This window comes from Eleutherodactylus coqui, chromosome 12 (assembly GCF_035609145.1).
Source record: "Eleutherodactylus coqui strain aEleCoq1 chromosome 12, aEleCoq1.hap1, whole genome shotgun sequence".
Taxonomy (NCBI): Eukaryota; Metazoa; Chordata; class Amphibia; order Anura; family Eleutherodactylidae; genus Eleutherodactylus; species Eleutherodactylus coqui.
In genome coordinates, this window is record NC_089848.1 from 13,904,840 (window position 1) to 13,924,180 (window position 19,341).

General features: G+C 43.3%; 1 protein-coding gene across 1 annotated transcript in view; it reads left to right on the plus strand.

Moving 5' to 3' along the window:
* PDE1C (phosphodiesterase 1C) overlaps positions 1–16,894 on the plus strand; it is a 779,225-nt gene extending 762,331 nt beyond the window's left edge. The window contains exons 17-18 of the mRNA XM_066584468.1: positions 13,553–13,618; positions 16,104–16,894. Of these exons, the coding sequence (XP_066440565.1) occupies positions 13,553–13,618; positions 16,104–16,276 (239 nt within the window). The 3' untranslated portion in view covers positions 16,277–16,894. The remainder of the gene's footprint in view (positions 1–13,552; positions 13,619–16,103) is intronic.
* The last annotated feature ends 2,447 nt before the right edge of the window (positions 16,895–19,341 follow it).

The window sequence follows — 19,341 nt, forward strand, 5'->3', positions numbered from 1 at the left end:
TGCCAAGCTTTTAATGCTATTTCTCGGTCCTGCCCATTCCCCTCACAAGCACTGCAGGCGACAATAACTGTGATCCCAAAACCAGGGAAGGACCATCTCCATTGTGGAAACTATAGACCTATTTCTCTCCTAAATGTAGACACAAAGATATTCACCAAAACAATCGCATCCCGAATACAACCCCTCATGCCGGGACTGATCCACGGGGGCCAAGTGGGGTTTGTACCAAACAGACAGGCAAGGGACAACACCCTACGGACCCTGTCCCTGATTGGAAGAGCTCAGCAAGAGGAGAGCCCCTATGTCTCCTCTCGGTGGATGCCAAAAAGGCATTCGATCGGGTTGATTGGGGCTTTCTGGAGGCCACACTACAAAAAATAGGATTCGGACCCAGGTTGTGTAGCTAGATAATGGCTAAGGGTCTCACTGCACGAGTACGAGTAAATGGCCGACTCTCATCCCCAGTGGACATCTGTAACAGCATGAGACAGGGTTGCCCTCTGTCACCCACCCTCTACGTCTTAGTTACAGAATCCCTCGCAAACGCTATAAGACAAAACTCAAGCATAAGAGGTTATCAAACCCCACAAGGTGAGCATAAACTGGCCTCATTCGCGGACGACCTGCTCATCTACCTGACTAACCCCCAAACTAGCCTGCCAGCGATACTAAAAGAGTTCAAAAGATACAGTAAGCTTAGTAACTTCAAAGTAAATATCAATAAGTCCGAAATCTTAAACATAACCCTCCCTCCCACAGAAGTCGCCCAACTGAAATCTCGATTCCCGTTCAGGTGCAAAGACGACCACATTAAATACCTGGGAGTCCAAATTTCCTCTAAACTAGAAGACCTCTTCAACCTAAACCATGAACCCCTTGGAGCCTCACTGGAGAAGGACCTGGGGAAGTGGCGATCTTTGAACCTGTCATGGTTCGGCAGGATCAACACAATAAAGATGAACGCTCTCCCCGGGTTCCTCTACCTCTTCCAGACCCTACCAATCCAGATCCCCAAAAAATTCTTCAAGTGAATTAGAAGAGCCCTGATAAAATTCGTTTGGAGTGGCTCAAGGCCGAGACTAAGTTACAAAATCTTAACGCAAAGAAAAGAGGTAGGAGGAGTAGGGCTGCCTGATTTTGCAAGATACCACAAAGCGGCAATATGCAAATGTGTACTGGATCTGCTGCTCCGGAGAACATCAAAACGATGGGTCGAACTCGAACAAGACTCAGCCCCATACAAAGCACAGGGCTTATTTTGGTTAAAAGGGGCCCTCGGACGCAGGGGACTGACAGTTCCCCCACTAATGTGATCCATTTTGAAACAATGGGATGGGTTTGCAACAAGGACGGGCCTGGTGTCGATGCCAGATCCTTGGACACCCCTGGTGGGCAACCCAGACTTCCCGATGGGAATTTCATTATTGGACAGGATGGGAACATTACTCCCTCGAATCCGGGATGTAATGACAGAGACTGGAATAAAGCCAACGGAAACTTTACTAGGCGAGGGGGGCCCATTGGCCGGTGCGTGGCTCCAACACCTACAACTGAATCACTATATCTGATCACAAGGCCAGGTCTCAGAGGTCCTGCGACAACCCACTCCCTTCGAGGAGATCTGTGAGGGACCCCCCGAGCGGAAAGGAGAGATCTCCGTGTTGTACAGCGTGCTGGCGGCCGGGGACGCGCGAGACACGGGCGTGAGGTTCAGGGGTGGTTGGGAGAAAGAAATAGGCCATGAAATCAATGGCAACAACTGGTCAAAATCGCTAATCATGACCCATAAAAAGTCTATCTCCGGCAGACACCACGAGCTAAATTACAAAATTATATCCAGGTGGTATCATACACCGACCCGCCTAGCCAGGATGTACCCGAATACCAGTGACAGCTGCTGGAGATGCCTGAGTAGCCCAGGGTCGATGACACATATATGGTGGTCCTGCCCATGGGTGTCCCCCTTCTGGAAAGAGATAAACGATTTATATAACACCCTTACTGCAGGAAGAGTCATCCTTTCACCCGAGATCGCACTCCTATCCATTATTCCAGGGCCCATTAAGACAATCAAGAAAGGGGTCCTCAGATTTTTTCTCCTAGCAGCAAGGCAAGTGATCCCACAACTGTGGAACACCACAGCAACCCCCACACGATTAATGTGGGTAAAAACACTGGATGACATCATGCATATGGAAGAACTAAGGGCCAGAGACGAAAACCAAATTCTCGAGCCACTATGCCATATGGGCGATCTGGCTAAATTTTCGCTCCTCTACCAAATTTAATTCTTGGATAACTAACGAGGTGCTACAACCCTAGACATATCTACAAAGTACAACGAGTTTTGATAACATCAACACTTGGATGGCGGCCGCCGGATGGGTAAGCTCCCCCCTCTAGTAACCCGACCCCTAGGGCTCCACCAGCCCCCACTCCACCCACCCTCCCCCACCCCCGCCTCAACCCCCCCTTCCCTTTCATTCTTTTCTCCCGTATGTCTTTCTCCTACTTTTTATATTTCACTTTCCTTTTCACAAACTAAAATTAATGTTTGAATAAGAAAATGTTGATATGTGATATAGCCCAGAGGCGAGTTACACGTTAGACTCCCCCCCCTGCGCACAAACATACTTAAGTTTCTATATTTGGATATAAGAAGATTATAGACAACAAACCAATTGTCTATCTAATAGCGAGAAATTGATTGGTCTAATGGAACTGTGAACAGACATGTAAAGCTACTGACTTGTAAAGTTACTTGTATTCCAATAAAACACTTATTGAATTCAATAGATATGGACGGATCTCATGCTTAAAACGATGGTTTCAATGTGTTTTTTTACATGACTGATTTTTCTCTCACAGTGATGCTGCAAGACTGGAAAATCACTGCATGTCCTATTTTTGGGTGATTCCTCGTAAAGAATCATCCATTATTTCCTATGGGAGCTTTAAAAAAAATCAGTTTTTACCATTGAAAACATGCTTGTGATTTTTTTTCCTCATGCGTGAAAAACGCAAGTACATAGATGTGAGGTAATGCATTTTTAAAGCAAAAGACCTTGTGCTCGCATCCAGAATCACAAGTTTCTTGAACCAATATCGCAATTGCTCGTGTGAATGCACCCTAAGTCCAAAAAATCGTAGCATACTCCGCTTTACTGCGGATCCTGCAGGGGCAGCTTCCACGGAAGGCAATGGAAGCCGGCCGATGTGCGGCACACCTGCAGCTGTCTCTGTGGACGTGCCGTGGATCCGAGGGAAAGCAAGAGACTTAAAAACAAAAAAGAAAGCACTGCGCATGCAGCGGGCACGTCGGCCGACACTCCCGGACGCATCCGCCGTGCTGAAGAAAGAAGATCCGTCTGGCACTGAGAGGAGGCCCGCGCTGGATCCGGGGAGGTAAGATACTAACTTTTCCTCTCCATGTCCGCGGGCACGCACAGATACCGCTGTTGAATCCCGCAGTTATATCCGTGCGTCCAAGTGGACATTGGGCCTAAGTCAGAGTTACAGAACAAAACAATCAGATGACATTGTATTAGTAATCATTGCAGGTGATTTACAGGTTGCATTATATTTTATTGCAACTTTATATATTAAGATCTTAATCTCAAACACAACTGTATTGCGGTTCGGTCGTAGGAGCTAGACAAGGACAAAGACGTTTTATAGTAGGCTGGATCATTTTTCACATACAGAAGATTGATTGATGGCTGAAGAAGAGCCCATCGTCTACTAGTCTTCCCTTAATCTTTAGTCCAGTCATTTTGTGTATTACGTGTTAGCTATCACCACAGCTCTGTTCCTACTAACTACCTTAAAGGAGCCACGATCAGATGATAGACCTCAATCCTAGTGATCTTCAATGGGGTGAATCAGGTTTCTGTCGGGGTCCCAGTATTTTGAATAGCAAGAATAGTTCTTACTGCTATAAACATCACAGAATGTGCTGTGAATGGAGTCTTAAGAATGTGCATTGTTTGTAAGATTGTTCCAAAAATGTCTATTTGTAAGTCCACAAAGTTCTACCAACTAGATGCAATACTCTATATCAGAGGACCGAGCAGTGTAACTGGCAGGTATTAGCAGAAGACAACAGAAGGCTTGCTGCACGTCTCCCTATACTAGGACCATCTTGAAGACCACATGCACATTTCCATGTTCGGGCTCCATTGAATGTCAGCAATGACTACACTGATCACACACAAGGAAATACATATTTTTCAAGTTGGCTGAGCTAAATCTATTTATAATAATGTCGCAATCGAGTCTTTATTGAAACACAGAAAAACCAATCTAGATGTAAGCCAGACTCACATGTTTATCTGTTTATAGACAAAAATAAACTTTTTTTTAGAGAGAAACAGAATGCAGAATGTGTATTGGTGTTATGCGGCTCCACTACATTGAGGTGACTGAGCTGGGTGGGGTGGATTTGTGTTAATGTAAAGCTGGTTAGTTGCACCTTTACTAGTAGTTCACATGTAACTCATGTCGCACGCTAGGCTGTTAACTCACAAGTAGGGTTTCAATAGACGAACGTGTTAGCACAGGTCTTTGAGCATGTGAAACTGACACCCAAAAAGCATAACGCAGTGAAGACCTTGATTTCAATGGCTTAGTTTTTCACAAGCGTGTTTCTCGTGCGCAGATCCTGCATACGAGAAAAGATAGGCCTTGCCCTATCTTTCTGCATGTTACGCACAAAGCTGCCTTAGACGTCTATGGCAGCTTAAAAAAAGGGAGGGGGTGTGACCCTGCATTGAATGCAGGGGAAAAAAGACAGCTAGCCCTAATTTGGCTTTGGCGTGTGAACTGGTATTTCGAGCACAACAGTTACCTTACTATGTGCTGGCACACGCGTATCAGCCTGTTTAGGCCCATCTCCAAACTAGTCCATGTGCAAATACGCTCCGTTGTGGCGAGTGTATTTATGCATACGTTAATCTGTAGAAGCCCATGGACCGGGGTACCTTAGAAACAATATAGTCCAACTCAGAACAAGTGCTTGAGGTCTTACAAACTGCTGCTTTCACTACGCAAACAGCTCCTATCACTATTAACCCTTTCCAATCCACTGTCTGACGTCTAAAGACATTCTGATTGAAGGCTGTGCAGCTCCGATGTTGGAAGACGTCCGGCAGGGTATTCTTACTGTATTTTACTGGCCGCCCTGTTATCGGGGGGCCTCTCCAGCATGTCCCATACTGCAGTACTGGTTCTAGCCAGCAGATGGCACCATTGTAAAATGGCAGAAAGAGAAAGCCCCCTAGGAAACCCTGAATTCAAAATTGGAATGCAAAGGGTTAAAGACATTGTACAGGTTTTTTGTTACAAGTGTTTTCTGTAGAACCCAACAGGATCTCTCGGGACCCAGTACTGTTACGGTAGTTCACACACAGCAGAGTCGCTGCAGAATTTTAACAAACCCCATTCACTTACAGCAGGAAAAATCTGCAGTAGAAGATGGTCATGCTGTGGACTTTGACGTGTTCACGTTCCCCAAAGCCAGGTCTATCCTAAAAAAGAGCCTGTCAGGAGAACTCTGTGAACCGAGAGCAAGGCAGGTGGTTTGGTCTCCGCAACCAGAAAGGATGTACACGGGGTGGTCAAGTTAAGAAAAATGTATTTACTACAGGTTAATAAAGGCAAGTTAATGGTAAAAGAACAGGAAGAAGGACAAGCAAAATACACAGCATAGTTGGAACAATTCAAGTTGGATTTCACAATGTATTCTACGTTTACTATGTCCACCTCCACAGCACGGACACTGAAAGAACAATAGTCCCAAAACTATCCCTAACTGACCCTAACTTCACATTTGGGTGCGCACCAGTGGTCCGGGTGGACTGCTTACAGTGTGTAGAAGCGTGCGTTGGGGCCCAATGTCGTCCCTTTCTTGTATAGCGAAGCGTCCTCTCCTCACGGTTATCACAATATCCGAGGCAATAAGATCCTTCTCAGCAGGCAGGAAAACAAAATGAATGAAATGGAATCCAACAGCAAGTAGCTCAGCACACTGACAGTCCTGCAGAATCCATACACCGCAGTGTGATATAAGCCAGGGTTGTGCAGTTACCGTCCGGTACTCAACAGCACTGCCAGTCTATAACTTTGGTGGCAATGTCCACAGCCACAATGTCAGTATTACTGGTTACCCACTGGGCACAGTCCTTTCAGCATGGCTCCACTGAACATACTGTCTCTTTATACTCTGTCTGCCTCTGGACTGAATTACACACAGGTTAGCTGCACAGGAAAGTCCTCTAAGATCTCCACACACTCTCAATACAGCACAGAGACTTGCTTCTCTCTCTGCAAAGATGGCTGCTGCTCTCTCTGTGTCGTCACATCCTGCTTCCTTCTCATACTGTGTCTGCAGACAGGCAGGCTGACCTCATAGGGGTGTGTCCCTCCAGCATCACATTCCCATTGCAGGGGCTGCTGTCTTAAAGGACCAGAATCACAGAAACACATATACACTCAGCTTTAACACAGTATAAACAAATGAAACTTGGCACATCATTGGGCTGTATATTACAACTCAACCCCATCAGGATCCACGTGGGAGTCTCTGGTATAAAATAGCGCAGAAACAGATCCATTGCAGCAAATGATAAACTTTACTGATGGGCATGGCAGTGCATCACAAAAAGCAACGGGGCACAACAGTCTTTTCACTGGGAGAGGCACTTTTTCTTAAAGGCATGGTCCCATAAAAATATGGTTTATAGTTAAATCCAGCCCATAATTATAAACATTTTTTTATATTTATATTTACTTAATAAAAATGTTCCTATCCCCACATATTCAAGGATTAGTGTTAGAATAGCGCCACCTGCTGTTTCTATTGAAGAGCCTTTCTATGTCCAGTCCACCTCAGTAAATGTTCCAAGGCTGTCACATCTATTTTTCCTGGGACAACCCATTTAAACATTGAAAACAGTCTAGCTTCCAAGTGCAGCAATGGCAGCAGGGTGTTCCTTCTCATGGTGCCCGAGTATACGCAGTTCTAATGCGTCATTCTCTGTTCCCTTGTACAAAAGCACTGTCACTCGCTAAGGGGCATATACTCCAACTGTGCATTTGCAGGAAGGACTGTCCCTTTAATGAAGATTACCAGAAGGGCCACAAAAAGAATGCAAGGCATTCTATAGATACTTATGTATTTGCATAGTGTTATGGACCATTCACTGTCTATGTACACACTATTCATTACACCTGGGACTGGACTTCCTCAGTGCCATGCTGGTTGGGCACGGCCGTTGCATCATTGTGAATAATCTAGCACAGGATGTCAGTATAACATAGCTGCACAAAACAGTATCATCCCACTCTCTTCAGGACTGGCAGAGAATGGCCATATGACCATAGGGCCTGCCACATGTACTACAATGTAATAGTAGTCAATAGCAGCATAGCAATAGAAATAGCACACAGCCAATGTACATTTATATGCTACATATCACAATTAGTGCTTTACTCCTGGTTTACATTTGTGATGATTGGGAAAAACAGACAAAAGATAGTCCAAATCAACAAGGCACACTGTGCCACAATCCAGGGGCATTTGAAGACATGTACGGTAAATGTAAGAACAATAAGGGCCCTAGTCTCACACATTCTGGAGGGGATCCCTACACACGCTATGCTCCGTTCCCTGATGGGGTTAAACAGGATATATTATGAGATAAAGTCAATGGAGCTAGCTACATGGTTTTGCAGCCAATGCGCCATTGACTCTATACGATTTTGTTCCATACTAATCTCCATTTGGCCCGACAGGCTCTTCTGAGGCAAACCCCCTGGCACTGTCAATGTGTCAAGTGGGTGGCCTCTACTGGTCACTGTCAATAGGTGATCTTGGTGCCATGTTGTGTTCCTAGGACACTGTTGCAGGTGTAGTGGATTTGGGTGGCTGATAGTGTGGAGTTCTCCAGCCAATCAGCATCAGTCTTGGGCATATAAATACCAGCCCCTCTTGCTAGAGGGTGCCGGGCATTCATCCATTTACATCATTCCCTCTGTGTTTGGTGGTTTGCATGTTGCTTGTTTGAGTTGCTTCCCCACCTTCCCTGAAGATGGTCCGGACACCTGATCCCCCTGTCTGCATGTTCTGCAGCCCCTTCTCCCTTCCCTTTTATCAGGTGACATCAGATGTTCTGTATGTTGTCAGGTGGGGTAATATCTGACAACATGTTCCTTTTACGTCAATTTGGTGTCTGATGCTCTTGCCCTTTCTCGGTGTTTGCACACTTGTACAAACTCCTTTTTATACATGTATGAGCTTCTGAGGGGTTTCCTTCTGTCTGTCAGGTGAGCAGACTTTAGGTGTGAACAATGCCTTGTTCTGTGTATGTCTGAAGGTGTGGACTACATTGGGAATGGGCAATGCCTTGTTCTATGTGGTGTTCCCTCTATGTTGCAGTTACTTGGTGTAAACAGGGTTGTGTTCTGTGTATGTCTGTAGGTGTTTACTACATGTGCTGTGAATAGTCCTGTTTCAGTGTGTATGTTGTATTTCCCTTGTTTGGGGTTCATGCCATGGGGTTCATCTAGTGCGAGCCAGGCCTCTAGGTTCCAGTGTGGGGCCATCTGTATTGAGACGATTGCCCAGCTTGCAGCAGGGTTTCCTTTCTGTGGTTTTAATTGACTTGTTGGAGTACGGACCCTTGAACTGGGCTTGTGAGTTTATGTATTCTGGCCAAAATACAACCAATACCTCGTAATTACTTATTCATATTTCTCTCTTTGTTAGTTGTAGTACATTTGGTAAGTATTTTGGCGCCTGTGGTCTTTGCGCTTGTTTATATACACTTTCGGTTTGTTTGTTGTTGGTGTCCGGTCGTGTATGCATGTCTTCCTTTCTTCCTTCCAGCCCTTATTTGGGCTGCATCCATGTAGCTCATTGTTCCCACAGACTGCACAGATGTAACAGTTGGACTGTCAAGTAAGTCTGATGTTACGCATTGACAGTGAGTGGCTTGAATTGCTCATTTGACACTTTCACAGTGCTGGGATAATACAGAGAAACGTAGGTAGCCCCTCTGACTATCTCATGATAAGATATTTAAATCGTTTTTTTTTTTACATCCAGGACCCGATTAAAATCCCCAGTTTGTAATATTGGGAGATTCAGTTGTCTGTTATATATATTGAGTAGTCAAAGATCACTTTTAACACATGTGGCTTGAAAGCTGGTGGTATATACACTGATGCAATCACACATTCTAAATTTGAAGTTCTGCATGATAACAAATCTCCCTTCCTTGTCCAATGGAGGCGCCTGATGTGCAGGATTGACAAAAGAAAAGAAGGTTTGTATACTCACCTTATTATACTGCCATGAGAAGCGCCGATCTGATTGGAGGTCCGCACCCCTACTGCTGCATTCTTCCTTGTCAAACTAAGATGCGTGGCAAATAAGTTTACAGTTTTTCCATATACGTCTGCTCACAAACTATGGATATAAGGAAAAGAAGAAACTGTATGTGAACATCTTCAGCCCAGTTTCAGACAAGTGTATTATAGGGAGACATATTACGGACATTACAACCGTTTGCTATCAGTATTTTACCAGTATTTGATCAGATCCCCATTTTCTCAATAGAAAAGAATAGCCGTACGGAGGCAAAAATAAAAGATCCGTCAGCCTGGGCTTTAAAAAAAAAAAAGGCCATGAAAAATACGGCCATGTGAATAGATACACAGATTTACAATAATTCCATATTATGGGTCACAAAACACAGATCAAATGTGGAGCTAAAATACACTTGTCTAAAAGCGGCCTAAGGGCGCCCACCCACTGGCATTTTTTTTTCCCTGCGAATTTCGCAGCATTTTTTTTCTCCTGGGGTCTATAGGACTTGTAATGTTAAAATCGCGATCGCGCAAAATCGCACCCATGAAAGTCAATGGAAATTAATGGAAAAGCCACGAAAACGTGGCAAAAAACGCCGCGAAAACGCTGCGTTTTTCACGCACGAAAATCGCAAATGCCAGTGGGTGGGCACCCTTAGGGTGCTTTCAGACGAGCGTGAGTGTGTGTACATAGGTGCGCACAAAACCACGCGTCTATTAGAACCATTGGTTGCCTATGGTGTTTTCACAGGTCCGTGTTTTACAGGTGTGCAAACACACATACCTGCAAAACATAGGACATGCACGCACCATAGGTCCGTGCTGAGTGTCAATATTCCCAGCGGGGAGTTCCCTTGTCACTGAACACTGTGACAGCACTGAAGTCACTGAATGGCTGAGTGCTGCCTGAGATCAGATACAGGCCTTCCAGCAGGCAGGGATTTGAAATCCCCGGCTTCTTAAAGGGATTCAGAGCAGTTAAGGGAGAAGATGGGCAGGACGCGCCTGAACCCTGGCAGCTGAGGAGAGGTGAGTATATTTTTTTATTTTTAATACATTCTAGGGATGATTTTCAAGTAAGGGTTTATATTTAAAGCCCTTCCCCGAAAACCCCTGCAGGGCTTGCCGGCAGGCCATTGCTTTCAATAGGACTGCAGAAGAGAACATTGCGATCCTCTGCTGTGATAGCTGTGAGAAAGATCTAAGTGTTTGGATCAAAACGTTGCTGCTTTTGTATCCTCTGTCCTGGGATTAATAAATACAGTGTTGGATTAAAAGTGAAAACCTTCTTCTCTTGGATTGCTGCTGGACATTCATTTTCTTAGCTGTGGCAGGGGATTCTTTACAGTGCTGTCACAGTATTCAGTATATATTTATTTATTTTTTACACAAACCAGGGATGATTTTCAGGGCTTATATTTCAAGCCCTTCCCTGAAAATCACTGCAGGGGTTGCCGGCATCCTATTGTGTTCAACGTGGCCGTCAGCAGCAGCCGCGGCCCCATTGAAAGCAATGCTGCATGGGCCTGCATTCACACGTGTTTGTGCACATACGTGGGTTCGCGGTTTTGTGCGCGCCTATGTACGCACACACTCGTGTGAATGCACCCTAAGGCAGCTCTCACATGGCAGTAGTTGCATCTGCATTTGTAAGCCAAAACCAGCAATTTAACCTACAGAAAAAAGGTATAATAGAAAGTTCTGTAATACTTCCATGTTTTGGGCTGGCTGTTGATTTTTGTTTACAAATACTGATGTAAAATACTGGCCACAATCCTGTTGGGTGAGACTGGCCTAAGGGCCCTTTTACTTGGGACGGCCTGGTGGGCGCAGAAGTCTAACAGGTTGTCCCAGTGATAATTATTCCTGCACCCTTACACAATACATTGTTAGCCAGTGGAATTGGAGCAACTGGCCATTGTTCTAGTCACCTGCCCCCATTCACAGTAAGCAGGCAATCGTTTATAAGTGATACTACTGTAGTGGCCTGAAAAAAGGCACTAGATAGCACTGTTTAGTTATGGGGACCAGTAATATAATGACCGGCCCTAGGGGTTAATCTGAGTCAGTTTACACAAGGGATGCAGGTAACCTAGCAACCAGTTAGGACATTTTTATCCAGCTGCACAAGATAGAAAAAATACATAGAGACTCAGATGAGGCAGGTATCTGTTTAGGTTGTTTCTAATATATTTTTTTTATACCTGATAGATTCTGTCGGGATGGCTGATGTCTTCAGCATGCAAGATGGCTGGTGTACATAGGATGTGCCATGACGGGCTTTGATATTTAGATTGAAGAGGGGCTGTGTATGGATTTAGTGAATTTGGAGATATTTTGCTATTTATGTGGGTTTGTCTTATAATGGGACCAAGTGATTGTTATGAGTGACACTTGCTACATTGTATGATATGGTTTTTGGATTTATAAGTGGGGGGCCCTTCTTATCTGGGGGTAGTTTGACCTATATTTTTGGGCATTGGTCATACAATGTGTATGATTCTCCAGGACCATATACTATCCTAATACAAATAGTTTAGGGGTGTTCGGTTAAGAGCTGTCTGTTCGTGGCCCTTAGTATATAAGTAGATTTACTATTTGTGCTTATTATACCCACATGTAGATATAGATCTATTATTTCCAGGATTTGTGTTAACATGTCATATTCTCCCGGTCATGCGACACACCGGGGTCAGCTGATTGATACTACTAGGTGTCCACTTGTATATCTGGCCTATTAGTTGGTGCGCAGGCGTTTTCAGCCCCATGGGAGGTGATGATTCGTGCGCTCATATGATCGAATGGGCTTGATGCGGTGCAGTAAGTTGTTAGGAGACCAGCAATGCTTTTGATGCTCATTGCCTGGCGTTCATGCGGGCGCTCTCAATAAAGAGAAAGGGTTAGACCAGCATGCTGACATGACATCGGTTTACTGGGGGCAGATAAATGTAATTTTGTTATACCTGCATCTGATGATACATATGTATTGGCTGATTGATTAATGCAATTAGAAGTGGTATATATATGATGCACACACAGCTTGTTTTTATGTTCGATGAGGATAAAAGGCTGATGTGGATCTGTGAATTCTGGATCCTGGCGGATTTGCATGGGGAGTCCCACCGTTTGGTGCTGTTGACTAATTGTAACTTTTTCTGTGTTGGGGCTGACAAATCTGTCTTCATCTAGCTGTATAACAGTAGAGGGTGCTCCATGCAACTGTGTCTGCACCTCTTCTCTATATAACAGCTACAGTCACAACTGCTTTGTTCGCATATACCAGTTTATTAACAAATATTTCTTATATAGAATTTATTTTCGAAAGCCCTGTGCCCCTTGTGTCCCACCACCCCTGGGGTTTATTCCTCTCTCTCTGCTAATATGCCATCATCCCTGGGCACTGTGTAGAGAAGCTGTTCTATTCTGTAGATGGCTCCTCACTTCACAGTGTTCAGTCCCTGACAGACCCAATGGACTGACAGCAAGAAGCAAGTGCTGTGAGGGTTGTGACATAGTAGTGCACACCCCATGCATCAGGTCCAGAGTGAGCGCTGTGAGTGGAAAAGCCATCTGCAGAATAGAACAGCTTTTCCTTCACAGCTCGCAGGGATGACCGCATATGAGCGGGACAGGAGAGCAGTAAAACACAGAGGAACTGGTGGGACAAATTGGGGGCACAGGGCTCTTGAAAATAAATGATATATAATGGAGCCACTTTTTAATAAACTGACATATGTGAACAGAACAGTTGTGTCTGCAGAAGAGAGCGCCCTCTACTGTTATACAGCTAGATGAAGAAGGATTTTTCAACCTCATCGTCGTCAAGCTGCATATCAGAAGGGTTTTGTAAGAAAAATGTTCAGAATAGGCTACTAAAACCTACTAAAGTATGCATGGAATCGCCTATTCTGTACATTAAAGAAAAACATGCAGTATACTTGCATGTGCCAGCGGTTTATGATTCAACGAGATAAGGAGTGGGGCAGTAGATTAAAATGCAAAACACAACTACATGTGTGGAGGGAGCAACATGGTGGGCCACACCACTAAGGGTTGCACGCCACTGGTTGGGGGCCACAGCCTTTATTTTATCCTTATTTTGGATACCTAGTTTCCAGGAAAACAATTCACTTCCCATGGAAGCCCTAATAGTATTTAAATGGATATTTATATATTTTTTCCATAGTGACAAGTTATAAGGTCAATGATTCTTCCTGCAAAGTGGATTCTCCATATCTGCTAAAACTACCTGGTAAGTTTTCCATTTATATGAAATCCTAGTAATTTTAATATAAAACAAGATCATGCTAAAAGAAAATACTGTGAGATTAGAGGAACGGTTTCAAAATCCATGTCACCCAAATAGATATTAATTGCTCCTCTCTAGTGGAAGGGAAATAAGCAATGCAAATATATTACAATGAGCGAGATATCTGTATTTAGTGGAAAATACAAATACACATTTAGAAATTGTGGAATGCAAAACCCGATCGCTCACGGAAGAAAACATTCACACCGAATTTCCAACTTGACTTATTTATGCTCTGTGCGTCATGGATGTACAATATGCAAAGCATAAGATTCCCAGCACTATGTAATACTTAGTTATATAAGACTGCCCAGAAGGAGGTGAAAGGGCTGCGGGTCCAGTGCAGACCAGACTGACTGTCAGGAGCATGACAGGGCTAGGCGACCCCTATACTGACACAAGTTGATAACAGTACTGGTGCTGCTATGGACTTTGGCATGTGCACTATGATGTCTGTTACAACAGTGTGAATACTACTGAAATACTGTATTAAAAGGCTGGTGAACCCAGTTTCCTACTAAAACTGTGGTGTAGAGTCAATTCCTGATGTGTTGCCACCCATCTCATAAAGGAAAGGTGGCTGTCCACGAGTGAGTAACCCCCAAGTTCCAAAAATGCATACATATAGATCTGTATATGGTTGCAAGAGGATCTGGATAAGTTGGGGGCAGAAAAGGGCTGATGAGGTGTAACACTGATAAATGTAAGGTTCTGCACATTTCGCCAATGGGAAAACACTGGGTAGGGGCTCCTTCACACTGGCGAGAAAATTGTGGGAAGCAAGACACACAAATATTGCACAAATATGAAACCCATTCTTTTGAATGGGGTCATTCACATTAGCAATGTTTTCCACCATGGTACTGTGTTGCGATGCTATGCAGAAAACAATTTGCAGCATGTTCTTTTTTTTTTAAGTGATATCCTCCATTGTTTTTAATGGGGCCAGTGGCAGCAGCACCGGCCACATTAAAGTCATTGGGAGAAGACTGCAACGAAATCCAAAAAAGAAAGATGTGGGCTCACCTCACCAGCAGTAACTTTCAATGTTGCAGGAAAATCTGGGATCCAACAGGAGCTCCATCCTCAAGTAGCCGACGGCAAACGGCCAGATTCCATATGAGCAGAGAATAGAGATGGAGGGGAGCTGCTACCATTAAAAATTTCCTTCTTTATTGAATAAAATAAAGCATACAGCTCACAAGTGCACGCTGAACGCGTTTCGGCAAAAGCCTTTGTCAACAGCTATGAGGTATGGAGTACATAAGACATTTATAGACCAAATACAAATTAAAATCAAAGGAGAGATACCTGTGTATGTTAGCTTGTATGGGGGGGGAAATGGTTGAGGGATGGTATAGAGGGTGTGTTCAAGAGCTAATTACATCACATGTTACAACCAGCATACAGAGATTTGTGGCAGGAGGATTCAAAACAGACAGATAGAGAAACAAGTATGCATATGGATATCTGAAAAACAATTCTTAAATACATTTACATAGCGATAAATAGGTAAAGAATATGGAAAAAAAAAAAATTATAAAAAAAAAATTTAAATTTTTTTTAAAAAAAGCTCTTGAACACACCCTCTATACCATCCCTCAACCATTTCCCCCCCTGACAAGCTAACATACACAGGTATCTCTCCTTTGATTTTAATTTGTATTTGGTCTATAAATGTCTTATGTACTCCATACCTCATAGCTGTTGACAAAGGCTTTTGCCGAAACGCGTTCAGCGTGCACTTGTGAGCTGTATGCTTTATTTTATTCAATAAAGAAGGAAATTTTTAACGGTAGCAGCTCCCCTCCATCTCTATTCTCTGCTCATATGCAACGAAATCCCCCATAGCAAAGAGAGAGAGGGGGGGGGGGGGAGCTACAGGGGAACTCCTAGAGATCTCCCCACATTTGGAGAGATAGGGTGGGGCTCCCCAGGGCTTCACCGAGAGTGGGGGCAAGAGAAGGCAGGGCTAAAGGGAGTTCTCATAGTTATTCCTCTGTAGCCAAGAGAGGTGCTAGGCTAGAGGAATCCATCCTCTAGCCCCACCCCCTCTCTTGGCTAAAGAGGAATCACTATGAGAATCCTCTCTAGCCCCACCCCCTCTCAACACCACTCTCGGGGAAGCCCTGGGGGAACCTTCTAGCCCCGCCCCTTTACTCTCCAAATATGGGGAGATCTCTAGGAGATCACCTATAGCTCTGCTTCTCTCTCTCTCCTCGCTATGGGGAATTCCTTCAGCCCTGCAGGGATGCGAGGTGTTTCCATGTGAAAACACCTTGCATCCAGCAGTTTTCAGAAGGATTGTGAGGGTGATAATCGCAGGAGCGATAACACTGACATGGATAAAAAGTTAGGGATCCCGTACTACTCTGCTGGACTAGTCTTGTGTCTATAATAACTGCTATTTTATCTGTCTGTTTTCCAGTTCTAAAACCACAGCTCCGATATTTTAAGAGACCCACCAACTGTACGACAACCCGCCTTCCCAGCTTTCACAAGAAAACTGATGACAATGTGACAAAATTCAGACCTGTAGACCAAAGGGGAAGAATGAAGAAAATCCAACATATTTCCATCCATTGGACCAAAAAACCATAAGATTTATAATGAAGCCGTTTTGGTTTAGATAATATTATGGACTCTTTTCCAGCGACATAGAATTGTATTATAGCAAATAGAATGCTGGATTATGCAACATAACACTAAAACTATAAGTGTAGAATAAACACCCCGTAGGCCGGCTTCACACGGGAGGGAAATGCTGCAGAGTTTCCAGGCAAATCTGCATATGGGAAATAAGCAGTGAATTACAGTCTGAGCCCGGAGGATGATACATGAGCAGATCTCAACCACATGGTATAGGATTTTTTCAAAATTGAATTCAACTTCCAGTGCAGATTTACAAATGTGCAACATGTCAGTTTTTGCTGTGATTTTACACAGTTGATTTCACTGCTTTCAATACAGAATGGTCAAATCTGTAAACACTGTAGCAAAATCCGTATGTCATGCATGTTGAATTTACAGCAGATCTTTAGGGGATACATACAACCTATAAATATACTAGAGCACACAAAATGTACCAACCAGAGTGTATAAAATGCAATACTATATAGCTACATATAAATATACTCCAACACGAGGGTGAAAATATACATGCTCTATTATGAAAACCATAAAAGATGGTACAGAAACTCTCGGTTTCACACCTGCGTTAGGGTCAGTTCAGGGTTTCTGTCTCTCAGCTTACCTGTGTTAGGGTCAGTTCAGGGTTTCTGTCTCTCAGCTTACCTGCGTTAGAGTTTCTGTCTCTCTGCTCACCTTTGTTAGGGTCACTTCAGGGTTTCGGTTTCTCAGCTCACCTGCGTTTCTGTCTCTCAGCTCACCTGTTTTAGGGTCAGTTCAGCTTTTCTGTCTCTCTGCTCAGTTTTTGGAGGATGTAAAACTGAAACTATCATTTTTTTTCAATTGATTTCAGTGGATTTTCAAAAAAACTGACGCCTTTCAAACTGCTTCACTTTTTTCCCCCTGGAATAAAGGGCTTAAGGCAAAAACGGATGGGCGCTTGTTTTGCTTCAGTTTTTTGACTGCAACAAAGACACAGTAGACTGCATCTTCGGGCCTAAACAGATGAACATTTTGCTGTGGTTTTTGTGCCCATAAAATCCCGCCAGTAAAATGTGACAAAGCGAAGCTATTGATCTCAATGGATCTGTTCTCACAAGCATGTTTCTTGCACACAAAATGTACATGCAAGAAAAGCTAGATCCTATGATCCGGCCCCATCTTTCTGCCTTTTTTTTATGGACATAATAGCGCTGGATTTGAATAGTAAAAAATACAAAGACTTATAACTTACACAAATACTGTGATGCAGCGTGAATGTTTGTGCATACTTTCATCTGTTTAAGGGCTTAAACAGATGGGTGTGTTTCAGTCCCAATGTGCGGCCATGAGAATCACGGCCACATAATGGGATGAAACTGAACCATTGCTTTCAATGGTTTTGTTTCCACTATTGGGATTCTTGCATGTTATCTATGTGAGAGCAAAGATAAGACTTTCCCTATCTTTCTCTCAGGTAGTTCATTTCCATATGTGAGAAAGGCAGGGCAGGACCTATCTTCCCGCTTTTTTTTCAAACTCACACGCTACAGAGCGGAGTTTGAATAGTTCAAAAGATAAAAATCAAAACAGTTCCATGGGCTAGTACGCTCTGTAGCGGCGAGTGTATTAGCACATGAACCCATCTGTTTTTGCCCTAAGCCCTTTGTTCCAGGAGAAAAAAAATGAAGCAAAATAGAATGGAACAGACCCGGATGACAGCTGCACCCGAAATACATTTCGCACTGGCTTTCTCAAGGGACGCAACATATGTCGGGGTGCAGCTGTCATATGGGTCGGTCTTCTCCTTTATGTCTACATGTCATGGATCACCTAGAACAGTTAGATGATTATGGTTCCAACCTTTGGAAATTTATATGGTGCCCACTGGAGCGAACCCTAAGACGATATATATATATATATATATATATATATATATATACATTTATATACATAAACTAGTAAACTGTGATTATCCTATTAATCATTTAATACTCAAGTCATTAACTTATTTACTGTATGTAGCAGCACACAGCTCTAAGTGGCACGCTGACATTGGCTTTTAATGTATGGTAACACTCTTATGCTATTAGCTGCTGTAATTTATGTGATTGTAGAGATTGCATTAGATAAAATATACTGTGTATACTTGACAGAGAAATAAGTGATGCAACCACATCCATGAGCAACATGAAATATGATGTAATTATTGGCAGAAGTTGCAAAAAGCTCTCTCATATGGTCAGTATGAATAAATGCAGCAGAGCTGAAGTTGTGTTTTAGCCTCTATAGTTTCACATGAGTGTAATATTGGCACAATCGTGTGCGTGTATCATGACAAGTCCTGGTCCAACCGCGAGCGTAAAGACCTGAACTTGACGACGCTATTCCCTCCGGCAAAAATGATGAAGAAGAGTGTAAACCTGCTCAGAGAAGAAAGAAGGCCTATTGTCCCCTCCTGAGATTCGAGGATGCCGATGGAACCCCAGGACAAAGAGCTCAATGCCACATGAACACCGCCATATTAAAAAATTTGCGGTTTTAATTTTGATTATGATTTGATTATTTCTAAGGCTCTTAGAGTGCTGGCGGTAAACGCTCACAGTTTACCTATATTTGCCAATTGCACCTGCATTTACAATTAGAGGTAAATGGCAAGCATTAGTAGCAGCTGCTGTAATAGCACCCATGTAATAGCATTCATTAACCACCAACTTGTAATTTTCGGTCTTATGTCTAATTAAATTAACAGATACATAAGCACTTTAATAACAGTACTTACAACCCATGTCATTAATAAACAATCATAAAAATGGAATCTTACAGTTCACGTTTTCATTTAATCATCAGTTAAGCTAACTTATGTTTATTTAATCTAATTATAACTATGTTCTATAGATTTAATTAAGACTGTTTTCACATTAACATTGTTTGAAAGAAATACAGCATTTCCAAATACACTCTTTGTAAAAAAAACAAAAAACACTTCCGCCCCCAGAAGAAGTTGTCGTTTGCTGTAAAACCCAGCATGCAGTTCCATCTCAGAGTTGTGGCGTTAT